Source organism: Chelmon rostratus, chromosome 21 (genome assembly GCF_017976325.1).
Source record: "Chelmon rostratus isolate fCheRos1 chromosome 21, fCheRos1.pri, whole genome shotgun sequence".
In the NCBI taxonomy this organism is placed as follows: domain Eukaryota; kingdom Metazoa; phylum Chordata; class Actinopteri; order Chaetodontiformes; family Chaetodontidae; genus Chelmon; species Chelmon rostratus.
Genome location: NC_055678.1, coordinates 7,777,709 through 7,802,447, shown reverse-complemented (window position 1 = coordinate 7,802,447; position 24,739 = coordinate 7,777,709). Strand labels below are relative to the sequence as shown.

At 43.1% G+C, this 24,739-nt stretch overlaps 1 protein-coding gene across 1 annotated transcript; it reads left to right on the top strand.

The window, feature by feature from the left end:
* The first annotated feature begins 23 nt into the window (after positions 1-23).
* LOC121624955 (phospholysine phosphohistidine inorganic pyrophosphate phosphatase) lies at positions 24-23,256 on the top strand. Its single transcript, XM_041962942.1, has 8 exons — positions 24-154; positions 803-1,037; positions 1,291-1,478; positions 1,789-1,936; positions 2,053-2,116; positions 2,216-2,308; positions 4,322-4,413; positions 21,676-23,256. The coding sequence occupies exons 2-8, from the start codon at positions 907-909 to the stop codon at positions 21,767-21,769; spliced, it is 810 nt and encodes a 269-aa protein (XP_041818876.1). The 5' UTR covers positions 24-154; positions 803-906; the 3' UTR covers positions 21,770-23,256.
* Positions 23,257-24,739: the final 1,483 nt, after the last annotated feature.

Here is a 24,739-nt window from a genome sequence, read left to right as displayed (position 1 = left end):
GTTGCAACTTTTTCCGACGATTGCAGCGATCCTTCTCAAAGTCAGCCAAAAAAAACCTGATCATCATCAATAAATAATCCCAATGATCAAGAATTAAACCGCCACCTGGTATTAGCCACACGTGAAATGCGATGAAATCATGTCTGACAAGAGTGTGAGTATAATACAAATATCAACGCACAGAGGAAAGGCGGTATTAAATAGGAAAATGAAAATGATATAAATTTAAATTAAATAATTTTCAAAAATTCAGTTGAATAATCTTTTAAAATATCATGCAACTTCTGAGCTTTTATTCGTTTTACTAGTTTTGAATATTTACATTTTAAATTTGGCGGATGATTTCCGGGTTCTGTTCTTGTGTATGTAAACTTTTGCCAGTCATAAAATTACATTAAAACAGAGTTGATCATTTACATTGTTATGCGAGATCATACCAGGTGTTATACTGTTTCTAGACATAAAAGCTGGAAATGCTGAGATTAAAAAAAAAGAATGTCAAGCCAAAATGTATGTATTATACTATATGAGCAAAATATATAGTCTGTAGTTTCAGTGTTAGTTTCACAAAATGAGTACACGTTGTCATTAATATTTAAACGTACCTTGATTATTTCTTTAGCAGGATGAATTTTGAAGTGTGTTTCTTTAATTTTGAGGGATATAAGGAACGTTAGGTACATAGTTCTAAGTCTATTCATTTAGTTTTTATTAGATTAGTGTTGAATAATAAAGAATAATTTCCCAGTGAAACAGATTCATATGAAATAATTATTGCGTTTGTTGTCCGGGATTGTCGTAGTCTTCATCTAAAAAAGCTGGTCCACGGGACGTGGAAGAAATCGCATGAGTTCAGGACAGACTGCCCTGCCTGACGCGCATGCGCTCTGACGCTGTCACTTCGCCATGGCCGACGCTGGGTGGCCGGGCTGCGCGAGGAGTTTGAAAGGCGTCATATTGGACATGTGTGGTGTTTTATATGACAGCGGGGAGGGCGACGGCGTCGCCATTTCTGGTTCGATTGAGGCCGTGAAAAAGTGAGTGACTAACTCGAGCCGTTTCAGACATTCTCAGAGTGTGTTTTGCTAATGCATGTTCTGCATACGTGACTGTCGGAGCCTATGGGGCAAAGTGCACGCACTCGGTTACCCGCTGTGCAAGTAACTTCTGGACACTAGCCAAACGGTTTGTGTGCATGCATCTTTGCAGCTGCATGTTTGTCTCGGTGTCACTGTGCCGCCTGTAGCTTTGTGCTCCATCCTCAGTCTTGACCTCCTGACCCCTTTCAAGGCTCAAGGCGTCGGACCTGCAGCTGCGCTTCTGCACCAATGAGACCCAGGCCGCCAGAGAGACGTTTGTAGCCAAGCTCCGAAGACTGGGCTTTGACATATCCGTGTCTGAGGTCTTCTCTCCAGCTCCTGCAGCCGTAGCTGTCCTTAAAGACAGGGGTCTACGGCCTCACCTGCTGGTGTATGATGGTAATACTTTAACTTGTCAAGACTGACATTTTGACAGTCAGCCTGATTTATCCTCAGCATCTGAACATGAACCAGGTTCATCTAAAAATATTCATGCCTTCATTCAAACCCTTTGTTCATATGAAGCATGTACAATATCTGTAAAATGTGTGACACAGGTAAAACTGCACAAAAAATATTCTTAACATCAACATAAATTCCTCAGATGGTTATTGTCTACAAAGCCCATGTCCTACTTGTTGATACTTTAATTTAGGGTTAAGTGACTCTACCCTAAAAAGTATTAAACTGTGTGCTTACTCCTCCACAGGACTTCTACCCGAGTTTGACAGTGTGGACAAGACCAACCCAAACTGCGTGGTGATTGGAGACGCGGCTGAAAAATTTTCCTACCAGAACCTTAATGAGGCATTCAGGGTCCTTATGGAGAAACCTGTGCTTTTCTCTCTGGGACAAGGGTAAGAGCTTGTCAACTTTACTGTGTTGCTTATTCCAGGTAGAAAGCACAGTATGAGCTATGAAATGTCTTCACAGAACAGAACAAAACGTTTGTGATGTTTTGCTCTCCTCACAGGAAGTACTACAAGGAGACAGATGGTCTGAAACTAGACGTCGGGGTTTACATGAAGGCTCTGGAGGTAGAGTAGGTGCATCGTTTTTGCATTGATGTATTAATTAAGAATTGATAGCAGCGCTTCTGTGCATGCGAACAATGTCTAATTATCGTTTTGTTCCAGTATGCCTGTGATTTAAAGGCTGAAGTCATTGGAAAGCCGTCCCCACCGTTCTTCCAAAGTGTTCTCAATGATATGGGGCTTCAACCGCATGAGGTACGTAACAACAGCAGTACTGTAGAGTCTTATTTTACATCTTTGATCGAGGCTAAAATGCTAAAAGTTCATCTTTGCCATGGGGATTCCTCTGTGTTTTGACCTTTTAGTGCAGGCATGTCCAAACTATTCCATAAAGGGCCGTGTGGCTGCAGGTTTTCGTTCCAACCAAGGAGGAGCACACCAGGCCAACCAATCAACATCAAGGGATCCCTTAGTTATCAGCTGAAGACTGAGATCATCTGATTAATTGATTCCAGCCTGGTGTGCTCCTCCTTGGTTGGAACGAAAACCTGCAGCCACACGGCCCTTTATGGAATAGTTTGGACATGGCTGTTTTAGTGGGCTGCTACGTAAGTCAGTGAACTCTGTGCTGCCGTGATCAGTTTTCAGCCAGTTCATATGGACACTATGCATTTGATGTCACATTTTTATTACTGTCCAGTATGTTCTGCAGATTTTTTCCAGTTCTAATGACCTCTACTGTTTCAAGATGCTTATTTCCTCCTGGCTTCGCACCCCATTCTTAGCAGCCACCTGTTACACACATGCTGTAGTGCTGAGCTGTTAACACTCCGCACACCTTTCCCAAAGAGACATACCTGTTGCACATTAAACCAATTACTTGAACACACCTCCTGATTGTTAGCTTGAGATATGTGGCCACCAGCAGCTGAAACCTCCTGTTCAGGTGTGCACTCTTGTGTTTTCACTCTTTTTTTTTTCTTCCTCAGCAGGTGTGCAGCACTGTGTTCATGCAGCTCATGTTATGCCTAATCCACATGTATGTGGGTGTTTTTAAAACGTAGTTTTTTCTATGTGTTTTGGCCTGTCGTCCACACACAACCACAACCTTTTGGGAAAACTCTTCTAAGTGATGATATAGACGTGTAGAGAGGGAAAACTCTTGTGATGTTTTAGGCTTGTGATGACAGAGTGAGCCCCGCTATGCTCTTTGTTTACATGGCGAAGGTGGACCTCTAGTTGCAGGAACCCTCCCAGTTTTTTGTTGTTGTTTTTTTTAAACCAGTGCTCATGTGGACAGGTTTTATTTGAGAATAAAGGAGGAAAAAACACCTTTTAAAAAAATAACCATGCACGTGTGGACTGGGCATTAATGTATCTCTAAAGTCTAACCACTGTGCTGTATCACTGTGGTCTCTCTAAGCTTATCTATATTTGGACCCTGCAGTTGGCACCCTCAGAAAGCTTGGTTCTTCCCAGTCTAAGCCTCGCTCTTTTCTCTGGATTTTCTTTTCTTGGGAGAGACACAGATACAGCCACAGCTACATCTGCTGCCCTTTCCAAAGCCTTAAGTTACTCACCCAGGCTTTCAGGCGGAGATGGTGGTGCAAAGGGTGTGTGTGTTTCTTTTTGTTTTCTTTTCCCAAAGCAGAGATTCTTGTTCGTTGAGTCACTCACTTAATGATCAAATCAAACTGCTCCCTTCCTGCAGACCAGTAATATTCCTTTCATTCCTTTGCCTGTCTAATACCTCAGTTGATAGTGGTTATCTCCGGGTGTGATCAACCTGCCTGCATTACTAAATAATGCAATCTGCTTTTTCCGTGAGCTCCCAGCCTATTTTTAGTGTCCCAGGTTACTATAACTGTGATAAACTTTTGTTCTTCTTACAAACCGACGTTTGATAATATCTGTTATTGCATCAGTTATCGTCGGTTGCTCTTTTTCCTCTCTTCGCCTTCGTCTGCCGCTTGTTAACCATTACAATTTATTTCAGAAATCACATTTTTCACACGAGTAGGCAATGGTGCAAACTTGTGTTACAACAAGCACCTGGTCAGTGGAGAGGATAGCTGAGGAGTTTTCAAGAAGAAACATGAGGAGGAAGGAGGGCAGGGCGAAATGGATCCGCCAAGTGCTGACGATGCAGCAGGAAAAACAAGGAGGAGATAACAACTGCCACTCTTGGCAAACTAAAGATTTTCCTAAACTAAATGATAATGTTCCGTCGTTCTTTTTTTTTTTTTTTTTCCCCCTCGTCACTTGCAGGTGCTGATGATTGGGGATGATCTGGTGAACGACGTAGGTGGGGCCCAACGGTGTGGAATGAAAGGCGTGCAAGTCAGGACTGGCAAATACAGGTCAGTGATGTCCTGAATCCGCAAAGGCTCTCAGGGTGAGCTACGGTTTCCCTGACACAATCTGCCCAACCTGAACATGACTCCTTATTGGCAACAGGTGTCCCTATTGGTTAGCCAAGCTATCCTTTAACCGTGACAGTGTGTGCCCTGCTGAAGTATCCTGGAGTCAGATCCCGGCCCCCATAGCAGCTCTCTGGCTTAATCTGTGTTTTTATACCTGGAGGTAAAAAGGAAAAGGTTGCTTCCCTGACAGGGTATCATTAAGTGTCACATAAATCATGCTGCATATCCTTATTTGAAATCTTGCTAGCTGTATCAAAGAGGAAGTGACAAGAAGATGTTTCAATGCATTTTATAAAAAAAAAATCCAACATTTTCTATACATTTTGTAAAATCCTAAACCAAAAATCTATTCAGCTGTTTGCCAGCTGAGGGCGCCCTCACACCAGCATTGTGAAGTTTCCTCCATAACACACAGGGCTTCCTGTGAGCCGAACGCCTCATTCTTCAGTCCTCCAGATTTGTTTATTTGATTTGAGAATCTGCAGAAAATAGCTTTATTCTCTCCACATGTTGAACGCTGGTCGCCCACAAGGTCATATTCGCCCAGGATTTATGATCCCAGATCTGGAGATTACTGGGGCACCTTTCATATGGTGTAATTACAGAAACATATGGTTGATTATTTTAGATGATATATGCTGTACTTATGGCTTGAAGGAAAGAGAAAAGTGACTGCGAGTAGAAGGAGACACTGTTATGGAACTACGCATTATATCTCATATATGTACTGAACATTATAATGTGTGTTCAAAGTCATACCGTAACGGATGTTTTTAATGGTTTTCCTGCATGTAATACGACCGTACCTCTACATATATATATATGTGTATTTTAAATATTTCTGGAAATGGAAAGGGAACCATGAACATTTACTATTTCACACATGTTTTTCTGCTTTTCTCATTTTAAACACAGCACCAGTTACTGTTGGAGTAGTGGAACAAGTATTCAGATCCCAAAGTAGACGTATCAATAGAACAATATAAAAATAGTCCATTGCACATAAAAGTGAGACTGAAAATTTCACATCTATATAAAAATACAAAGTATTGGCAGAAAAATGTACTTGCCTGAAATTTTAGAATGATTTCTAAATACTTAAGTAGCATTTTAATGTTGTATTTGGTCCATGTGGTGTTACATTACACATGACACACTGGTAAGACTGTACTGCTTTGTAATTTTAAGTACGATAATGTACTGCATTGCATCACATTATCTGACTATCATATGAGTGCATGTGAATCCAGAATCTCTAGGCAAGGGAAAAGATTTGAGTACAGGATTTGGTACGCATGGAAAAGGACATCTTGGCCCAGATATCCGTCACACCACACCAGGAGCCTCAAAACACTGACCGGCCCCCGGAGGCTAAACCCTCAGCAGGCGATGGCTGAAGGGCTCTGAGATTGCCCCTGCTGTGGCGGACCTCAAACCTCTTCCCTATTATTGTTACCACTTTGTTTGTACATAAACCAGCGATTAGTCTGAAGAGCACCAGGCTTGATGACCTGCTCCACTGCCACGGACTGGCATGCAGGTCTCGGGTCATGTGACCAGAGAACGCTGAGTAATCTGCTTGAGCATCAGTCGGCTTTAATCCTTCGCTAAGAGCACTCACTGTAAAACCTGTCCTCTGCGCAGAGTTATTCCTGCGTGTTTGACGGGGTGTGTGTTTCCACCGTGGCGTGCTTCTGTGCGTGTCGCTGGCATTTACGCGTGTAACTTGTACACATCTGTGCCGGTGTGCGAGTTCAGAAGTCGACAGCATGCAGCGCCCCAGTCACCACATGTACAGACTGAGAGACGTGGTCTAATCTAGAATCCATCTGGTTTATGTGACTCCGCAGTCTTCTCCCAGCAGCTCAGTTCAGCTGCAGCGTGCCGACACTCTGAGCGGGGTCTCATACACTCGACTAAACACAAATTATATCACTGCTCATCCAGGGTTGTTTAGTTTTGTGTTTTTTGGGAGGAGGAGGAGGGAGCAACTGGTCAGAATAAATGGGATGTTTCCCGCAGAGGAACGTATGTGGAGTTGTTCTCTCGTTACAGCGTGAGCCGTGTTATGTTTCAGCTGTGGTGGCCTGTATTTATGGACTGATGGGTGAATGAGTTTATATCGTGAAGCAAATGCACACACTGCATACAGTAAGTTATTACATAATGTTTTGAGAACAGTACAGTAAAATGAGGCTGTATTGTTTTTTTAAGGACGGCAGGTCATCAGTTATCACCTCTGATCTATTTTTAGTCACTTACTTTTAGTCACATTGCAGCACAAGATTACAAATAAAGAGCCTTTTGATATTAGATGCTGTTTACGGGGAGCTGCTTTGGTTTGATGGTTTATTGCTGCATTACCTGCTTTGAATAATTCGTGCATCGTATTTGGGTGTGAGTAGTAACACGAGACACTTGTATTTGTAAATGTGTGCGTCTGAAACACAGCCAGTAACAGGAAGCAACATTTGTGCATCACTTTATAATTCATGGCTGTAACGTGTGCTGTCATTTACTCATTTAACACTGACACTTCATAATATCCCAAATCCGGACTTGTTCGACAGTACGCTGTATACATTCCCTGGGAACGAGAAGAGAAACAGCGACAGTAACGGTGTTTCTACGGGACTGTGAGAGAGGAGAGGACGTGAGATTTAACATTTTTTGGCCAAACAGGCGCAGTGAACCCAGGCTTGCTGGGAGCAGCTATAAACCCTCAGTCAGATCTGTGAAAACACAGCTGTTTCCAAGTCAACCAGATGCTGCGCAGGCCTCAGGCTTGGAGAAAAGACTGTTTCAAATACCCCAGGCCCGGTGACAAGACAGGAAGGGAAAAAGATACAAATCACAGGCAGATCTAATCATATCAGCTTATTTTAAAAAGCTTTTGACGTGCTGTTACTCAGAGTGGACAGCAAAGACCTGAAATTCTTAAAGCTTAATTTAGATCTGTCAGGCGCAAAGGCTTTTTGTGTGTTTTCACTGTCTGCTTTCTTACTCTCACAGATGATTTGCGGTTGATTTTTACGTGCTTTGAAGTGAACTCATCAACCTGTTGGCTACCTGCTTGTGGTTTGCTCAGTGTGCATCGCCTCGTCCAGTGCAGTGTTTCAGGGTTAGGTTGAAGTAAATGAATGCATGTTATCTTAAGCATGCACAGTATGAGGGTTTCACATGTGACTGCTCACTGTACTTTTTCATATGACGCACTGCACATGAATGCGCTTGTTATGTTATTGTGATGGCTCCTGCAGATTAAATTCAAGAGCAGGAGCCTACCAGTAATGGCCGTGGAGGCTATAGGTGTAATATAGGGGTAATTGTACTCGGGGAGTGCTCTGCTAGCAGTGAACTTTCCCTCGTTCTTAAATAATGAGCGAAAGTTAGCACACTTCCCTCGGGGGAGCCAGAGAACCCTTTGCTCTTTAATGTAGAACAGGTTTGAAAAGAGGGGGCCTGCACCAAAAAGTGGCTGGAAATTAGACTGGGAGCATTGAGATCTGACCACTGATGTTAATCAGCTGTATGGGAACACTCTGCAGACACTGAGCTCTAGTCCAGCCCCTGCTCAGCCTTTCAGCTCTGTAGTTACGTTATGGTCGTCGCAACATTAAAGCTGACAATCTAATCACAAAAGTTTAATAACCAAATTCCATTTAGATACCCTGGTATCTAAAACTAAAATTTTTGTGCAGAAAAATATCTTAAAATTTGGTATTAAAGCTTGTTTAATTGTTTTTTGTTTGTCCACTTGGGGGCAGTGGAACAAGCTGTGAACACATCGCCTCATAAAGTTGATGTGTCACACATGCTGACATCCAGCAGTCACGGAGTACCATTAGCATTGATTGATCATTAGCTTCTTTTTAGCTCTGGTTTTGGGCTTCATCAGCTCCTGAGAGAAATATGTGGCTCTATAGCTGCTAAACGGTTCCACTGTGTTCACCAGCTAGCTGCAAACTTTGTCAGCCATTTGACTCTGGGTGTGCTCTCTCCCCTTTCACATCACACAAAGCTGTTTAATATAATGTGTAAAATATTGAATTGTGCAACTCTTTTTTTTAGTAGCAGTACACAAAAACAGAGAAAAGGTGCCAACTTGGCAGGATCAGTAAAAACATAACTGTACTTCTGTATTTTTCTGGTCAAAGCAAACAGTTTCACACAGCAGCGGCCATCTTCAGGATGGTTTATACTGTGAACCTCTCCCTGTGGACAGTGCTTGACTGCGAGCGTGAATGTTGGGAAACTGTTTTCCAAGCAGGCCGAGCCAGATTAAACGTCTCCAGAGAGACTCGGTCCCCGATGAGAGAAACTATGAACCAGTTTACTGAAATTGCGCCCTGGTTCGTGCCCTTTGTGTCTGCGGCCGTCACCGAGTGATGCTAGCAGGAAGCGAGCACTTAAGTGGGGTTTATAGCCATGCGGTCACCATGCAGATTAGTTTTCTCAGTGTTTTTAACGTGCTGTGAGTGGGTTTCACTGCCAGGACCGCAATGAGAACCGAACACGCTAACATTAGCAGCATGCTAAGATTAGTTTAATGCTAATGTCATGTGGGCAGAATGGAAAGAACACTGCAAAATGCTTCCCCTGCTAGCCTTGTAGTCACACCAGCTACACGTAGGCTAAGCTTTCATTAGCTCTTTTATAGTGTTAGTTGGTGTTCATTAGCAAATGAAACCAAAGAAAAACAAACATTAGCTCCTGTTTAATTAGCCGAAGTGATTGTATATTGGATTTTCACCAGCTATAACTGCCAGCAATTATGTATTTGCAGCCATTTTGCCGCAGGTTTGTTGACTTAGCTTTCGCTAACTGGGAGATATCGTAGCTGCCAGAAATTCCTCATATCTCTGATTTGAAATTACTACTTGAGCACTTTTTCCGACTCTGGTTGTTGTGTGAACACGAAAAAAAAAGGTGTGCAAAAGGTGTTTTATAGATTTTTAGCGTCAGTGTTGTTGCTTTATGGCTGCTGTGACCTGTGTAATGTGTAGCATAAATTACAGTGGTTAGCACACAGCTTATCAATGAAGCTGTTATGCTCATGCAAAATCGCACATGTGCACACACGCAGTATTGTGCAATGAAAAACATCAGTTAGAACACACCGTTCTCACCAGATGGCCGGTATGCAAATATTCTTAGCTATCACCGTAACTGCTACTCCTGTGATCAGAGTCATTAGAACCGGCAGGTCTGAGGCAGATGTGGAATGAGAGTCAAAAGAATGTGGTTTGAGGCCAAAGGGAAGTCTTCTATTGTGATCTTTTAACTCTCCTGAATAGACCTCAGGCTGTGGTATTGGATGGTACAGCTCTGTGAGAGGGTGGAGAGAGAGGAAGAGGAAGCACTGACAACTTAAGAGAGACGTACATCTTAATGTCTCACTGCACCGGTAGAGTGTAAATTATCCCCATTGGTCCAGTTCAGGTCAGATTCAGAGAAATCAGCCGCCAGGGTCCAGCACGGGCAGAGTCCCTCCCTCCCAGCGGCCCATACTCGCCTCACTGGGTGAGTGGCACACGACCTGTGACCATCCAGAGGAGATCTCAACTGGCCCCCCTAATGAAGTCATGCAAATAAAGCCATTATCAGTGCAGCGAATGGAAGGAAGGACTGCTCATTAGGAAAGCAAATGGCCCATCAGCCTGAGCAAACAGATTGTAAGAGTGGGGTGTAGCTCCCACAGTGGAAAAACCCTTGCTCTCAGCTTCATGTAACATAGTGTTCAGGCTTTGGGTAATAAATCTTTAATTGCTTGCACAACGTTGTGTCAAAATAGAATATTTTCACATGTTTAATTGTATTCTGACCTCTCAAGTGGCCACAAGCTCTAATGTATGCTTCTGAAAACTGCACATAAATCATGTGCCAGGATATGAATGTTATTGTAGCAAGATGTGCCACACATTGTTGTTTTAACATAACAGGAAATCAGACCAATCTGAATTTAAGCTTCTTCAAGAGGTTTGTAATTTCAAAACTGAAGCTGGCAAAAAGAAAAAAAAAGCTTTTGGTTTCTTTGCTCAGTAAGGTGATCCGTGATTGCGATATATCAAGAATACATTGCAGATATGCATTTAAATCTTTTAATATATGCTGTTGAGATTGCAAATATTGCTATCTTGCTATCTCTGTTTTCATCATCTGTTCCGGTCTCTTTAACTTGTTTGCACAGTTTTGAACAGTATTTGCGACATGTAATACATCCGTTTTCATTCTTCTGTGTACACAGGGCGCTTATGCAAAAGAGCGTTAACAACCCCCAGAATAAATATACAGGTTGAATGAGTGACTGAGTGAAAGAGTTCACGGAAGAGTGTGAACATTTCACCGCATTATGTGTGTGTCTACAGAAAGGTGATGCTCTCCCCCTCTGACATAAACACCCTATCAGATCTCCATCCCTGTGAATCAAACAGGCACCAGGCTGAACGCAGCGCAGCAGTGTTAGGTTTATGGATGGGCTTTGTCCTTCGCAGAACTGTGACACTGAACCTTGACGGGGCGAACATGCATGGCTGTGGTTGCAGCTTAATCTCCTTTATAAACTGAGTGCTGCCCCTGGGATGGCTCTCAGGTACATACTGTATTTCAGCCTAGCTTATCTTTCACTCCTCCACTGGTGTCCTGTAGCTTCAGTTGCTATGATAATGTACGTGGTTTCAAGTGTGTGCCTGTCAGGCAGGGAGTGATTGCCTTTAACATATGTGACTTAGCGTATTTCAAGCCGTTGTTTGTATGGATCACCCAAACGATTATAAAATATCCTTTTACCCATGATGATGACTGTAATTGTCTTTTTGTAGAACTGGATGTCTCAGCAGATTATGCTTGAGTTGCACTTTCTCTGTGCTTTCACTATGCCTTGACCTTTGTGACTGTTTTTCCTTTTATAGGCGAGACATTTTACAGGTTGTAACACAACGGCATAGTCCCACGCCCTGTCCTGTTAACCTCTGTTAGCACATTAGTTTTGTCTGTGTGGGGAGGAAGTGAAGTTATCTCATTTCACTCTTCTCAGCTGAGGCTGTGAACTGTGAGATTAAAAGCTTGTCAACTCGACTGCTACAGTATTTCTGTGTCGCTGAGGTCTGCATGCTTCTGCGCCACCGCAGAGACCAATTACTCCAATCCAGTGAATCACACTATGTGCACAGTGTGGTCTTTGAACTGGTGCAGAGTCTGCAGGGTCCCACTTTTGTGTCTAGCTCCCCCCAGATCATCAGAGGAGCTGAAATCAAGAGCATCGTGACCCCTTAGGTTGTGTTTGTTCTGCACCAAACAGGCAGATTGAGTCAGCAGTGTTTGGTTTGTTGCTGCTCCCATGGTAAAACAGCGTAGGCCCAGAGCAACAGAGATGTATCTATGTATACAAATCCATGTATCTCATACTGTCGTAGCAGCATATGATATCTTGCAGGCTAAAAGTGTTCGATCATCCTTGAATCAACCCTTGTTTCAGTCCCATCTGCTAATCTCTGCCCGCTGTTCTCTACAGCTCCTTTGTCAGTCAGCAGCAGTGCCTTTGGCAAAACATTTGCATGGCAAAATAGGAAAATACATGTTACATGCAGTTTCCATTTCCACTGCTGAATTACCCTCCATTATAACAGACAACGCACGACAGCTGTTTTTTGTTGGTTGGATCTCCTTCCTGGCTGCATGCTCCCACCTTATCCTTTCTTGTGTGGAGGTGGGTGGGTTATTTTTTTCAACACCCATTACAGCAATTAGAACGTTCACAAATAAATAAACGTTTTAAGTGCGTATACGTAATAACATTAAGAATTGATGTCTTCTTAATGATATCATCTTGAATTATCTCTACCATAACCATATAGAGTGGATTAACAATTTTGGTTCATGCAATTCCATACAGTCCTGCTAATTAACTTAGAGACTAAGCTGCGTTTTCATCCCATTCCCATGGATTGGAATTGGCTGCTTTGTGGGGAATGTAAACACAATCAATTCTGGGAATGATTTCCTCATCCATCCTGCACTCTGCAGTTGGCCTGAGACCCCACACTGCTCTGTCTTCATGTCTCCATGCTGGCGACAGCCGCGGTCCGAGGCATTATGTTTTCGGGTTGTCCGTACGTACGTCTGTTCCATTCTTGTTAGTATAACTCAGGAACGCCTTGAGGGACTTTCTTCAAATTTGGCACTTGGACTCCAGGGTGAACTGATTAGATTTTGGTGGTCAAAAGTCACCAAGTATCTAACCTTCACTGCTTGCTTTTTTGCTCTTGCTCACAGGGGACGGCAGCTGTAATCAACTTGGATTCTCAGCAGTTGCAATGGTTTCCAATAGTGTCCAAGCCTCATGGCAAAACACTGCAAAATATCCATAGAAACATATCAAACAAGTACTGCAGCGGAATCTGCTTTTCAACTGTCCATCTATATGCTCAGTATATTCCAAACTTAATTCATAGTGCATATTCTTGCCATATTTAGCCACATTCAACCAAATATGGTTAAACACAACTATATTTAGCCAAAGTACGGCTATGTGCACAACCACATTTAGCCTCTTGGTTTGATGCTAGCATGGTTAGCAGTTAAGGTTACTGTTTGCAGGGAATATTTGCAAACATAATGGCGTGCAATGATGAAAAGTTAATTGTGATAGCAACAGGAGCTGTTTAATTAAAAAATATCTGAGTATTTGGAATATAGCTACCACACAAAAGGACATTGGAGAAGCTGCAGTAGGATGCAGCAGTGGTTTGAGAAATTGTACTTTTTAAAACTTCATTTCATAACTGGGTACCATTTGAAATCCACTGAAACTCCTGTGAACCCAGGTTGGAGCAAACTGCACCATTTTTCAAGCCTACAGGAGGTTAGTATTTGAGTACAAGAGTATCTGTAACAGATAAGAGGTCATTTTATGTCATTGTGATCACACGATACTTTAGTGACAAATCTGAGCAAAGTACAACAAAGCTTAAATGGGAGTAGAAAAGGTGAAGTGAGACTTATTCCCACCCAGATCTGCAACATCTTCTTCACTTTCATTCAAGCTACATTTTGAACCATCTGTTTGGATCAGATAAACGTCAGATCAGAACGTAACAGGGGCACCAGAGGTTGGGTACAGATTCTAGATGGATGTGGCAGTGGCTGTACAAAGAGATTAAAGAGCTTCATGACACTCCAGTGGGTGCCAGAGCCTGGCCTACCATCGCTCACCATCCCTCACCACCCCGGGGTGACAGTTTCCTCTGCCTGCAGACTCCTCTAAGGCCTGCTGTGCGTTATAAGTCAATGAGATATTAATAATTAACCGGAGCTTTTTTCACAGTGAGACTAGACTCCCACGGCGAGACAAAGGAGCTGGCCGGGCCTTGGCCACTGAGCCCCTCGACGGTACTTTTCCACCCCTGAGAGAGCGACAGAGAAAGAAAGAAAAGGGGTGAGAGTGAGAGAGAAACAGAGAGCTAAAGCCCACAGATGGCAAGCTGAAACATAGCACCGCCTCTTAAATACATGAACCCAGGCCCTTAGTTGTTTCAATGGGGATCCAATCCCTCTTGCAATTACCAATAGACAGACTGCTTGGCTGGGGGGACTTGGGCCTTTGCCTGGTTTCAGCTCGAGCCATTTTTCCTTCTAATGGTTTGTGTGCATGTGTTTGTGTGGTTTCACACGTGCATTTGCATCTTCTGTACCAGAAGCAGGTGACTCAGCAGTCCCCCACCACCAACAAAACACTGCTGCACACTGAGATATAGACATACACGCTCACAAATGAAGGCTCAGCAAGTCATCAGCGGCACTGCTAATAATAACACGCTGATGAAAAGAGTGTGGTTAGATCTGGGTCACATGAAGCTCTGCATATTGAGCACAACACTGACAGGACAGCTGTGAAATGATTAATGGAGTTTGCTTTTGTCAGTTTTGTTACATAAACAATAACTATTAAAATCAGGTGTAGTATTAAATCAAAAAGTTTAGCTTAAAGCACTGGATAAATAGTTGATGTAGGTTACCTAAAATTATTTGAAAAGCAGTTAAAATAGTAAGCTTAAAGTACTGGATAAACAGCTGAAATAGCTATATAGGTCATGAATAAACAATTCAATTATTTAGCAAAAAGTAACAGATAAACATTCAAAATAGTTAGCCAAAAGTAATGAACAAACAGTTGAACTTATTAGATAAAAGTACTTAAAAAACAGTTGAAATTGTTGGCTAAAAGTAATGAATAAGCAGTTGAAATCATTAACTTAAAGTACTTGAGAAGCAGTTAAAATCGTTAGCTATAGGTCATGAATAAACAGCTGAATTAGTTAGATAAAAATACTCGAGAAGCAGCCGAAATAGTTAGCTAAAAGTAATAAACAGTTGAAATCCCTAGCTAAAAGTACTCGAGAAGCTGTCGAAATCATTAGCTAAACGTAATGATTAAATAGTTGAAATCGTTAGCTAGCTAAAGGTACTCGATAAGCAGTTGAAATAGTTAGCATAAAGTAAAGGATAAACATTTAAAATAAAAGTACTGGAGAGTAAACTGTTAAAATTGTCAGCTAGAAGTACCTGAGAAGCAGTTGAAATAGGTAAAAGTAATGAATAAACAGTTGAAATCATTAGCTCAAAGTACCCAAGAAGCAATTGAAATAATTAGCTAAAAGTACTTAACAAGCAGTTGAGATAATTAGCTAAAAGCAATGAATAAACATTTGAAATCATTAGCTAAAAGTACACGAGAAGCTGTTATAATAGTTTACTACAAGCAATGAATAAACAGTTGAACTAGCTAGCTGAAAGTACGTTAGAAGCAGTTGAAGTAATGAGCTAAAAGTCCAAGACAAACATTTGAAATTGTTAGCTAAACGCAGTGGATAAATTACAGCTGAAACATTCAGCTTCTGCCACTTCAAACAGTAGTAGGCATACAGTTGACCCCAGCAACCTATTGTTAAATGCATGAAAAAATGACAGTATCCACAGTTGATAATGTAAAGTAACGTCTAGTTTACAATCCAGGAACATAATTGGAACACAATGTGCAGATGAAGGGGTTCCTCGACTGCCCATCTGATCAGGCCAGCTGACCCCTGTTGGGGATTACTGATGACGAGGCCGTTTCAAGAGACTGCCGCTTGATTTTCATACATGGAAATTCGTGGAAATCAATGCTTCTTGAAAAGTCTGAACTGCAGGCATTTGAAACTGTGATGTATGATGTACACAAGATTTGCAGCTGAGGAGAAAAAACCTGCAAAAACGCAAAAAAAAAACATAGTGGTTTTAGCGTCTCAGAGACAGAAAGTGAAGGTTTATGGCTTACGTCCTGTTCGTTTTGCCTCAGATGTGTTTGTGGTTGGGAAGTGTTAAGTTTCCAGTTTCTCTCTCTCTCTCTATCTTTCTCACACACATGCACACACACACACACATGTGAAGAGGTTTTCAGTGAGCTGCAGGATGGAAAAAATCAAGTGGCTCTTCATGCTGCAACCAGGGAATCCCCTTTGTGTCCTGCTCGATTGGAAAGAACCGTTTATCTGCGTGTGTTGAATTGTGAAAGCTGCCGCAGCTGTTTGCTGATCATGACTCAACCTTACACAGCTTTCGCACAGCGAAGTGATAACGGCTGCCGCGTGGCTGCAAACCCAGCAAAGGATGCGAAGGCCTCGGCTTAGCCTCTGTCATTTCTGTTGCCATAACATGCACGTAACATGGTTCGGTAGGGCTGCTTTTCATAAGAGGCTGCAGCTGTATTATGTCAAGGGAGTTATCAGTGTCTTGTTATGGTTCTGTAAATATCAGGTAAAAGAGGAAAGAGAGTTAAAGTGAAGCTGGCGTGGATGATGATGAAGCCAGGCTGGAACATCTCAGCTGGCTGGAGTCCTTGTCTTGCTGAGGATCCTGATACCCCATCAATCTCTCCCATGACCTCTTTGTTTAGAACCGAACCAGTCAACCTGCGATCACATTCTCACCCTCAAGGCTCCTGCAACGTCACAGAGGAGCAGAAAACATGCAGTCACAAACCTTCTCTTCCCCTCAGGGCGAGGGGAGAAAGCTTTGTCTGGTGTTAGTATCTTATGTCACCCACAAGGCTCGGCGGAACATAAAGGCTGCAGTTATCGTCAGGCCGCGTTCTCCTTCGGGTTATGGTTATATAGCCTGCTTTAGTGTGTGGAAAAGCAGGGTTTTAGCCTGATGGTGCCTTCACTCCTCCGGTATGAGCAACACACTTCTACACAATGAGCTGGCTGGAGCGTTTTTCCGAATCACGCTGGCAGGTTGTCTCTTTTCCTTGCAGCCTTGTCATAGCTCTCATACATGTGATTCCTCACTGCAAAGCCAGGTGACGACACACGTTGCAGAATATCTGGTGTGTACACAGAGGAAACAACGTCCTGAGAACTTTAACCTAAAAAAAATCCTGTATTCATATGATTTAGAGTAAATGTTAGGTCATATTAAGTTGCATGTCCTCTTGCATTTGTCAGTGTCATGTCCTTGTTGTTCAACTTCCACTTTGTTCCTCTCTTTTGATGCAGTCTGACAGTGTTACTGTTTTTCTAGTAGTACTAGTATTTTAACTAACCTGCAATTTGGGGTGATTTGAGAATTTTACCATCAATTACAAGTTTGGCTTTCAATAATTATGAAGTCAATATAATCTAGATAAAGCGATTCTGTTTTCCACTGTTAAAAAAACAAGTTTCAGTATTTCCAGTATTGACCGAAATAATTTAGGATTTTTAAGTTTCTGTGAGGAGTCAAGTTACAGTCAAGTCTGTGAAAAGCTGCAAAGTTTCCTAAAAACAAGATATTTCAACGTGTTGAAATCCAGCTGCTGTTTGCAAGCAGGCTTCCCAAAAATCGCTCTGCATGTCACCGCGTTCCGACCAAAACATTGCTCAGTGTCATGCACCGTTGGCTCAGCTTGCCCTCATGTCTGCCTTATCTGCTTTATCTGCACTGTGTCAAGTGAAACGCTCACTCAGCAAAGGTGAGGAGGTTAAGAGAGAAGTGTAAATCGAAATCGGCCGTATGTGACAGTTTTGCTTCCTTTTGCACGCGTTTGTGTGTTTGTGTGTGTGTGTGTGTGTGTGTGTGTGTGTGTGTGTCTTTGTGTATGCACTGGTGTGTTAAGCATTAACCGATGGGAACGTTGCCATGCCTTTCACCTCACGGTCAGCTACCTTGATCGCCACCCTTTTCTTTATTTCTGTATCATACCTCATGTCTCGCCGATTCTGACAACAGCTGACTTTCACACGCTGGTACGCTCACCATACGAGTCATTCGTATCAATTTTTATTTCACAGAGGCACAGTCTGTCCTTATAAAAACCTATCTCCATGCTTTATAGAGCCACGGATCATGTTCTACTGTATTTCTATCCATATGGCACTTGTAAATTGCTATAATCTGAAACCGCCTGAGCATCATATACATGATACCCATGTTCTCGTGCCCAGCTCGCACAGCTGTTAATCCACTGTCATGTCAGAGATGTTGTAGGGGATTAGAGATGTACAGCATGTACCTGTTTTTAAAGCACATGGAATAATGAGTCAGATCACTCTCTGACTGTTATTTTGTTGTTTTTCAGATGTTTAGGAACCAAAGTTCAGAGCTCCCCCTGCGGATTATTTTCATCAGTGTTTAACCTGCTATTAAATTTCTGACTGATCGATTAAACTTAGTGAAGATGGTGAAAAATGCTCTTTTCCGGATCCCAGGGTGATGTCTTGAAGTTGTTTGTTTTGTCTGACTGGCTGTGTAAATCCCCAGTAAATTAAATGTTCAGTGTTTTGAAACAGGAAAGAGCCACAAATCCTCACATTTGAGAATCTAGATCTCCAGGTGACAAAATATTACACTTAAGCTTGTTGAAGAATGCACTAAGTACACTTTGTGCTATTTTTGTCACCTTCAACTATACTTAAGAGTTCTCAAGTAGTCCATGAGTACCAGTTAGTAATACTTGAGTATACTAGAAGTGTAAATCGTGTGCTGAATTGGCACAACTTTCTACAAACTTGAAATGTACTGAAGTCCACCAGTGAAAATCATGTTTCCTGATCATTCAAAACGCACTGGCAGTAAAATTGTATTATATCACCAATTGATTGGAAATATACTTAAATATACTGCAAATGAAGTGAAATGAAAGTAGACTTTAATTAAGCTGTTAATAGTGTTTTACAGAGGACTTGAAAATAAGTATGTTTCATAAGTCCACTTTATTACTATTAAAATTACACTTGAGTACAATTTATAATACACTTACAATAAAGTGCACTTTTTTTTAAGTACTTTGAAATACCGCTTTAAGTATTGCACAATTAGTATATTCATTTTAATACACTTAAGTAGAACTTAATGACATCAATTCAAGAAAGTCACGTTTTAATACTGTGTTGAACATCCATCATATTTAACACAAAAGAAGTACTTGTAATGACTCTTTTGTGCTTAAATTACATTACTAATTCATTAAGTATTCCACCTTTTGACCTGGGGAACCGGAGGATCTTTGGTGTTTTAGTTGATGAATTACTCGAAGGATTAATTATCAAAATCATTGTCGATTCATTTCTGTCAAACAGCAAATCCGTGAATCAACAACTGTTTCACCACGACTCAAATAAATCCCAAATTCAGCTTCCGCACTTCATTGCCAAGAGGCCCCAAACCTTGTGATCGCTGACCAACTTTCTGGTGAGGTTTTTCAGCATCGTGGCAGCTGTGTTGAACTAAAGTCTTGGCTGCTTCCCACCTCCTACCTCATGGCTGACCTCATCCGTGCGCGAAGGCTGCGCAGCGTCCATCAGGCTCACGGACCGAACCTGTCTCTCCACGTGTATTGATATTACATTGACCTGAAGGACGTGCAGCGAGCCGCGGATTACCTCATCGGTAACACTAGCTGCGTTGTGCTGAATTTTGCATGGTCACATTGACCCGGCCGCTCCTTTATTATTCATAGCATTGGGAGGAAAGCAGTAAAATGAATACGCACATGCATGCCTGCATATCTGGAAGGTGGAGGCCACGGGAGATTTAAAGGAGCATCAGGTTGGAGAGGCAGCGTGGTCGATGCTGCTGGCCTCGCTGCTTGAAACATAAGAGCCATGTGACTGACTTGCCCTGTGTGTTCATGCCTGCGTGTGCGTGTGTGAACTCAATCAGACCTCGGGCTGAAAAGGGTGTGTGAGTAACCCAGCACAGGAGACATAACACCCAGACCATTAGCGAACCGGCTCACATAACCCAAGCACTGGTGGCTGACAGACATGCGTAAACACATGGCACGGCCTCTCCGTATTCACCGCAGCTTCAGTATTCAACACCTATCTTCACACACACACTGGCCTCTTCTTTCTGATGCTACACTTGGGCGGCTCGCAAATATTTGCCATGGTTCTCTGCAAGCTCTCAGAGGGCAGGATTAATGGTGGTGTGTGCCGCACATCCAGGGCCAGACAAAGCCTCCCCATCTGGAGCTCCAACCCGTGACTGGGGAACAGAGGCAGCACACAGAGCCCGGTCAAGGCAGCCCGGGGAGGTCGGAGGGAGGGGGGATCTATAGGCACCACTTCATAAATGAGCAGGAATCCTGGGCAGCCCTGCAGATGAATGAAGGGGGCGTCTCCGTCTTTTGATGTGATGGGGAGGAAAAGGGTCCTGCATGCCGGCCTGGCTCTGGTGCCGCGCCAAATGGATCGCATTTCCCCTACCAGCTGATTAAACAGCCATATCTGCATCCTTCACTGGGCCCTGATCCAAACAATGGCAGCAGCCAGGAGGGGGGGTAGGCACGGCTGCCCTGTGCCTCCTACAGATTTTCAGCTATTTAGGAAACCAGGTTTAGACGAAGCTCTGATGGTGGTCAGTAGTTTCTGATGTTTTTGGCCTGTGACCTTTGTCTTTATTGATTTTTCCATGAATACATGAAACATTCACACGTAGAAGCACAAAAGTTCACTTGATCTTAGATATGTGAAAAACATTTCTGTATACATCATACTGTAAACATAACTCAAACTCATGACCCATCCCCAGTAAATAGACATAATAATAGTCCACATCCATCATGAATGACCCTTTAAAAAGAAGCAGTGTCTCCTGACTGCTGCTCATCAGTTGTGTGTTTATCAGACATGAGCCTTTAAAGCAAAGCAGGATTCTTTTTCCCCTCTCAGATGATTTGAATACTTTTTAGAGGCCTGAAGAGGTAAAACTTTACAATACTGGACAAGAAACAAGTGTAAACCCGCTAACATGCACTATTACAATTCTAACAGCCTGACGTTTAGCTTGTTAGCATGCCAACATTTGTGCAGCTGAGGCTGATGGGAATTAGTTTCGCAGGCGTCATTATGGTTCATCCTCTGGGCAACATAGATATCTCCACTAAATTTCTTACCAATCCGTCCAATAGCTGTTGAGATATTTGAATCTGGACCAAAGTGGTGGACTGACAGAGAGACTGACATTCCCATTCCCCTGAAAAACCAAAGTTTGGAGAAACGTCAGTTAAAATAAACTCAATTTTGTGCAGCAGAACTATGTTTTCTTCTTTCTCTTCCAACCTTTTAGTATCTTGCAACTGCCTTCTTTCTTGGTCCCACAACCAGGCTGGGAACCGCTGGCCTAAGTCACCAAATTATTATTATTTCTTGGCTTTATTTTACGAAATTGAGTGTTTTGGAATTAGCAGTTCTCATTAAAGTCCCCAGTTGGTCTGGTTTTAGCTGCCTTCAGATAAATTAGAGAAGCCTGGAACAGTGTGTGACAGCTGGTGATAGAGACAGAAAACAGGCTCTACCCTGCTGGGGCTTTTGGCAAGCAGTTGCAGAGACACCTTTAAGTGTGAAGATATAAACACAGCAAGAGTAAGAAAAAAAAATCCTGCAAAACCTTAATTTTTAGTACAGTGCTGTTGATCATAAGTGAGCTCTTATGATCATTCTGGACACAGATCCTATTATTACTAAAACCTTCCCCTGGAGGTGTAGAATTCTGCTTGTTCAAGCTTTGCCTTCCCTGAGCCTTCTTAGACCATCATGCACTGCTCCGTTCCACTTCATACATTCAGTTCTGTTAATGTGGCTGCTAGCGCCAAACTTTCCCGAGGCGGTTGTTTGTTCCTGTGTCTTCCTCTGCCACTCCTTAACCATGTGCTTTTGCGTGCCCCCCCCCCCTCAGGTCCAGTGACGAGAGGCACCCGACGGTAACGGCTGACGGCACCGTGGACGACCTGGCCCAGGCCGTGGACGTGATCCTCGAGCAGAGGCACTGAGCACGAGGCGGCAGGCACTGGAAACACTCCACTTAGTGTGACCCTGGGTGATACAGGCCGGTAGCCAGTAGTATTTTCATACAGCTAAGTGTTGTTTCCGATGGGAAGGGTGTACTGCAAGTAACATGTCAAAGCAGTGCGATACTGAAATACCATCCAAATATCCTGTAACTGACAAATATGGGAAACACCCACCCGTCTGGTGCACCACATAGTGTAAAGCACGCTAGAATGAGATGGCTTATCGTGACCCAGGTCTACAAGAGCTAACCAAGAACACGTTAGAGCTGTGAGTGTATTTGTCATCATGTAATTGCTGTAGATAAGATACCTTTACATGAATGTGCCTGTAACCGGCTGCTGACTGACAGTTAGAGGGGAGCAGCTGTGTTCAGCCCCCCCGCCTGTGTTGCACAGTCAGATTCTTTGCAGAGATACTGAGAGTGAAGACAGTTTGTAGTCAAACTGGAATTGACGTAGCTGTAGTGTATTTTAACGTGCAGTCTTTCATGTAAGTGGCCTATTATATGTAGGTTATGATGTCGCTCACATGCACAACCTAAATAAAGCAGCGAGGAGAAGTCAGTGAGCGGGGCTGAGTTTGTCGGTTTGTCTGAGCCATTGTCGCAGAACTTTTTTTTTTTATTATTTTTTTTTTGAAGGGCTCAAGGTCTCAGAGCACTGTGGAAAATGTGGCCCTGGCTCTGGTTTAAACTGGAATTCATATCGCAGCGGCTTTTGTTTTACAAAAACAAATGGCTGGAAATGGGAAGTGAGCTGGCCTCAGACATGATAAATGCAGAACCCAGCCGAGTGTGATGAATTACGCCGGTGCTCGAGCTCGTGTTTCCCCCTCTGTAAACAAAAACGAAACCAGCCCTCCATCATCAGATTGGAAAATCGCAAATCTACAACTGCTTATCTTACTTGACTGGGAGCCGCCTCTGCTGGGGACCGCCCCGTCATTGTCACATTGTTAATTGGCACTCATTAGGCGCGGTGCATTCATGTCCGTATCTACAGTGAGGTGAAATGAAATGATGAGGCGGGCGGGGGGCAAAAATTGGTTGTTGGGCTCCCATGTGCCAGCTGGATCATTGAGGCCTCTGGAAGTGGGGCGTAAAACAAACGATTCTCCATCGCTGCCCCCGAGGTTTCAGTGTACCAAATAGATTGAACAAAAGCCCATTGCCAAGTGATTCATTGAGGTCTTTCTGGTTCACTTCACCATTAGCTGACACAAGCTTCAATGTTATTGGGCAATTAAAGGTAATGAAATGCTACGGAGTATTATGAAACTGTGTCTGAGCTGGTTGTACCACTCCTATTTCTGATTGGGAAATAAATATTAATGTACACGGCAAAGTACTAGCAGCTGGTACCCAGTTTTCCAACAGCTTACACATTGTTTGACTCACTGTTTTGTTCATTATGTTACTGCCTGTTGGCCTTGTATGGAGCTATTAAACATGTATTTGACTGCTCTCGAATGAATTCACTTGGCTTTAAATGTTTTTTTTTTTTTCCTCCAGTTCACGGACGTGCGGTAATTCTGATGGATGTAGGCCACAGTTTTCAGCAGCTCCTCTTGGCAGATTTCATCATCGCTAGGTGTCAAACACAAACACGCAGATGCCCCGGAGCGAGCTGCTCGATAACCACACCTCTCGGGCTGGCCTCGGGTCATCCGCCCATGTCAGACAAGTTACAAATTAGCAGAGGTTTACCTCCGCAGGCCGCCGCTATGGGTAAACAGTCATATTCCTGCTGGAGTGCAGCACTTTGAGTCCCTCACTGTGACCGCCGACTGTGAAGCAAGATTATCTTTCAAATAATAGAGATGACCTCATTTCAGGAGACATGTCTGGGCATGCATGACCTCGCTGACACAGGACAGTATCGACAGACTTAATACGCTGTCAAACCTTTGACTGGCTGAAGCTGTTGTTGTGCTGATTTTCCAGTTGGAGGTTATTAGCACATCGGTCTGTCATCTTTGGACTTTTCCTTCCATCTGGATTGTGTTCAGTGTTGTTTTCTCACTGTGTTACTCGACCACGGTTAACCTCACTGTCGACGTGCGTTAAGGGTGCTCGCTGTCGAGTAAACGATGTTTACTTCTCAAATAACGCGAACAAACTGCAGCTTTTACATATAAACTGCAACAGAACGCGCAACAGCCCAGCCAGTATCTCAACAGCTATTAGCTGGATCGCAGTGACATCTTTTACAGACATTCATGGTCCCCAGAGGACAAATCCTTATGACTTTGATGGCTTCTTGCACTGCCAACAGGTTGAAATTTATGATATTGTGTGAAATACCTCAATAACTATTCGATGGATATACTAAGACAGCGGACATGAAGGTAAACATTATACGTGCTGAACATCAGCCTGTTAGCATTGTCAGTGTGAGCGCATTAGCAATGCTAACATTAGCATGTAGCTCAAAGCACAGCTGTGCTTAAAGCCTCATAAAGCAGCTAGCATTGTTGTAGACAGTTACCTTCTTCTTAGGCAGATGTGCTTCAGCAAACAACTCTCCATATCCAGCTTTTCTCTGCCGCACATCCTTATGTTTTTGGGGTTTTTAACTGTTTTTCAGACTGAATAACAGCTGCACCTCCAACTTAGACTGTCGGCTTTGGGAACTTGAAACTGGCGTTCATCCTTATTTTTCTGACATTTTAAACACTCCTCATCATTTCCCATTCCTGCTGCAAATGTCGCTCCCATTAAGTCTGATTCGCTCGATAATTATCTTCCAAAAACCAGCTTCTGCAGTCATACCAGAACACCATTACGACTGTCTGCGAGAGTACCGCCACCCTTACCTCCCTCCTGTCCTCATGCAGCCTCGGGCCGTCAAGCTCACAGCCTCTTTTTCGTCTTCCGTTGACTGACACCTCGGGGACACAAAGCAGTGCGGGAGGTGTCGCGTGAGGCGACAGACGAAAGCACCACAAGG

Bases quoted from the DNA above. Each gene is read 5' to 3' on its own strand.
- LOC121624955 (XM_041962942.1), top strand. From the start codon at position 907: ATGGCCGACGCTGGGTGGCCGGGCTGCGCGAGGAGTTTGAAAGGCGTC. The intron at 1,038-1,290 runs GTGAGTGACTAA...ACCCCTTTCAAG, and splicing joins TCGATTGAGGCCGTGAAAAA to GCTCAAGGCGTCGGACCTGC. The intron at 2,309-4,321 runs GTACGTAACAAC...CGTCACTTGCAG, and splicing joins TGGGGCTTCAACCGCATGAG to GTGCTGATGATTGGGGATGA.